At 37.6% G+C, this 3210-nt stretch overlaps 1 protein-coding gene across 1 annotated transcript in view; it reads right to left on the bottom strand.

Annotated features, from left to right (window-relative positions):
• Window positions 1-229: 229 nt before the first annotated feature.
• acat1 (acetyl-CoA acetyltransferase 1) overlaps window positions 230-3210 on the bottom strand; it is an 11493-nt gene continuing 8512 nt past the window's right edge. Inside the window, exon 12 of the mRNA XM_015385232.1 lies at window positions 230-1865. Coding sequence (XP_015240718.1) covers window positions 1745-1865 — 121 coding nt within the window. The 3' untranslated portion in view covers window positions 230-1744. The remainder of the gene's footprint in view (window positions 1866-3210) is intronic.

Here is a 3210-nt window from a genome sequence, read left to right as displayed (position 1 = left end):
AAATAAAGGCTTTACACCATAACCACTTCCTCGCAGCGTCTCTCTCAAACATGCACCATTTTTCATATAAACCTACCTGGAAAACATTCACAATGAAAGAAGATTCTTTCCGTAGAGCCACGGTCATCCCATAAAAACTGCTTAATTTTTTTTTATGTATTTATTAAAGCATGGAGACGTCAGCAGCATGGAATGGGAGTGTTTCCACATCACTTTGCATGAGGTCAGTTTTTATTGAACATAACTTTAAAATAAAGGTTTCACTGAAACAAATAAAAACAGAAGTCATCAGGATTTCAGACCAGTAAGATCTTCACAGCAAAAACTGATCTAAAAATATTTAAAAATGTGTAGTACAAATTTGAGGCCATATGAGGAAAAGCAGAGGAAATGTTTAAACAAAAAAAATTCAGTTAAAAAAAAAATCCCACTTTTCCATTAATCAGTACGGAAGCCGAGAGTGGTCGTGTCCCTATGATACTTTTTCATGGTGGTTTTCTTGATAAAACAAGTAAATTTCCTCCTTTTCTAAAGATAACGAAAGTTGTTTTCTCATGATAATGAGATGATTGGTGCGTGTTAAAACTGATTACATCCTTCAATACCTCAACAGCTAGAGAGGATTTATATGCAATGTGTAATTCTGTAAATAATCCTTTGTTTAACCTTTAGGTAACAAGACAAAGTTGTTGGTTTAATGATTTGCTTCGAATTGTGATTCATAAGGAATTAGACAATCCCTCTGGCCCCTTAGCAACGGGTGTTTACTGAACAGCCCCGATGTTACACCTGTAACAGGTATAAGATGCATTAACCCCTAAAATGAGTCCAGATTAAAGATTTTCAATCAAATAATCTGATTGGTTTCTACCTTATTCCATGTAATCCAATCATCCACCACGTCCTGACAATGAATGAAAAGTAAAAATAAAAATCTGATTATTTGTGCACGCGCAGTAACCCGAATGCACAACCACGGGCCCCGCAGGCATGGATGGACTGTGATGTCCAGGGCTGTTGGCCAGCCTCATTCATTACTCATACATGTTAATCATCTCATTATCTCAAGAATTCAGCTATTTTCTTGTAATAACATAATTATCTTATCTCAAGAAAACAATGGTTTAATCGTGATAATGAGACATAGTTATGTCATTATCTCAAGAAGGCAAAGGAGTCTAATATGACCGCTCTCTGCTTCCGTACAGCAGAGAGGTGAAGCAGCTCAGAATCTTTGTTTCATTAGAACTAATATTTGGATCGGAATTAAACTAGTTAATTTCTTACGGTATTCATAGAGTAAATACTTTACTCTATGAATACTTTACTTTTTTAATGTAACAGCATATTATGTTTTCCTCTTTCCTTAGAGAGAGAGTATTTCATACATCCTCATGCTCAGAATACTGTTTGTTTTCCCCTTTTTTTCCTTCTGAAGTCCACGTTTAAAGCGGAGCGATACACTGACGGCCCCTAGTGGTGAATTTATAAATTGCAACACAAATATTTCTGGCCTTTTCAATCAAAACAACGCAGCACTTTGAAAAACTATTTAATTTTATTCTTTCACAGATAAACATCATTAGGAGATTTGGATGAGACAAACTAAGGAGTGTTAGGATCACTGGAGTAGCATGACAGCAAATGGAGTTAAGTCCTACGTTATGTTTGTTAAGGCCCCATTTTGATGTCCTAAACATGAAGAACAAACAATTAGCACTGCACTGCTTCCTGTCAGCTTTTCCTACAGCTTCTGGATGACAATAGAAGAGGCTCCACCCCCTCCGTTGCAGATCCCTGCCAGTCCGTACTGACCAGACTTCAGGTTGTGCACCATGTGACCCACGATCCGCGCTCCGGACATCCTGAAAAATAAAAAGCCATTTCTGTAACAAAAAATTATTCAAAGTGGTCTGATAAATATCAATAATAAAATATCTAAACTAATATCTACATTAACGAAGTGACTGACGATGCCACTCCTGCTACACAAACAGCATCTAGAAAGTTGTTTTCTGGAAATGCATAAGCAGGAATGTTTACTCCTCTTCAATACTGATTCAATTCAGTTCTCTTCATTATTCTCTGTTGTAATTTTCAAAAGGCCAGAAAAGCAGCTATTTATGGCCCGTAGATCAGTTTTCAGAATGCAATCCAAGATTATTTACAGCTGCTTGACTGGGAAGCATCCTTAAATCGTATGTAGATTTATTTTACATTTGAACATTAAAATATAGGGACAAATACGTAAGACAGGTAAGTTTAATGGTGTGTTCACAGCGTAGGTGGTGGCCTGTGGTGGATTCACGTAGAATCCCTCTCCAAACCAGGCGGTGAGGGCTTTCACTGCTCCTCCCTCACCTTGTGCTACTAGCTGGAGCTGAGGAGTCAAACAGCAGCACCACATTGAGAGAGGAGCGGTGATTGCTAAAAGTAAAACCAGCTGAACTTTTCTATGAAATCGTGAGACGGTATCTAATGGTTGTAGGCGAACCATTATTCACTTAAAATTTAGAAAATAATGTTAACAAAGGTAGAAATAAGGAATGCTCTCAATAGATATTTAGGTGGCTTTCTGAGGTGGGAGTTCCACCCAATCGGAGCTATGTCTGTACGAACCAATGTGGATATTTTTTCAGAGCTTTTGGGGCTTTTAAAAAAAATGATAGTCTCTCCTATGCAATTCAAAAGTTCTTCATGTTTGTGAGGTTAAGCTTCACCTGTGCTTTTATTGTGAAATGCTGACAGACAGCAAGACCTTGACAGGACATAACATGGGGTTGCCAGGGGTAACGGTCGGCCAAAAGCAAACAGTGTGAGAGGCTGGAGATGAACTAAATATTAAACAATCATTCCAGCCACTAACTAAGGTAAACATGCCCACTGTTATATTCAGGAATGACATGTGATGTTATGCAGGAACTTTATTTCAGGAAACACGCGCAGCACTACCGTCTGCTGGGATGGTGACATCATTGACCGTAATTAAAAATATTATTAATATTAATTAAAAACCAAATCAGCACAAAGGATAGTTTTACCTGCAGAAATGAAGCAGCACTGAAAAAGCAGGCTAGATAATTTAGATTTGTCTCGGAACTTAAAGGGGGGGTTGACCTCTGGGTGAAAAAGAATAATCTTTAATATCTCTGAAACAACAGCAGCAAATAAGATTTTACTTTCTTTTCCCAAATTACCATTTAAAATGCA

Source organism: Cyprinodon variegatus, unplaced genomic scaffold, assembly GCF_000732505.1.
Source record: "Cyprinodon variegatus isolate N-32 unplaced genomic scaffold, C_variegatus-1.0 Scaffold334, whole genome shotgun sequence".
In the NCBI taxonomy this organism is placed as follows: domain Eukaryota; kingdom Metazoa; phylum Chordata; class Actinopteri; order Cyprinodontiformes; family Cyprinodontidae; genus Cyprinodon; species Cyprinodon variegatus.
The sequence above is the reverse complement of the archived record's forward strand: the minus strand, read 5'-3'. Positions and strand labels throughout refer to the sequence as shown.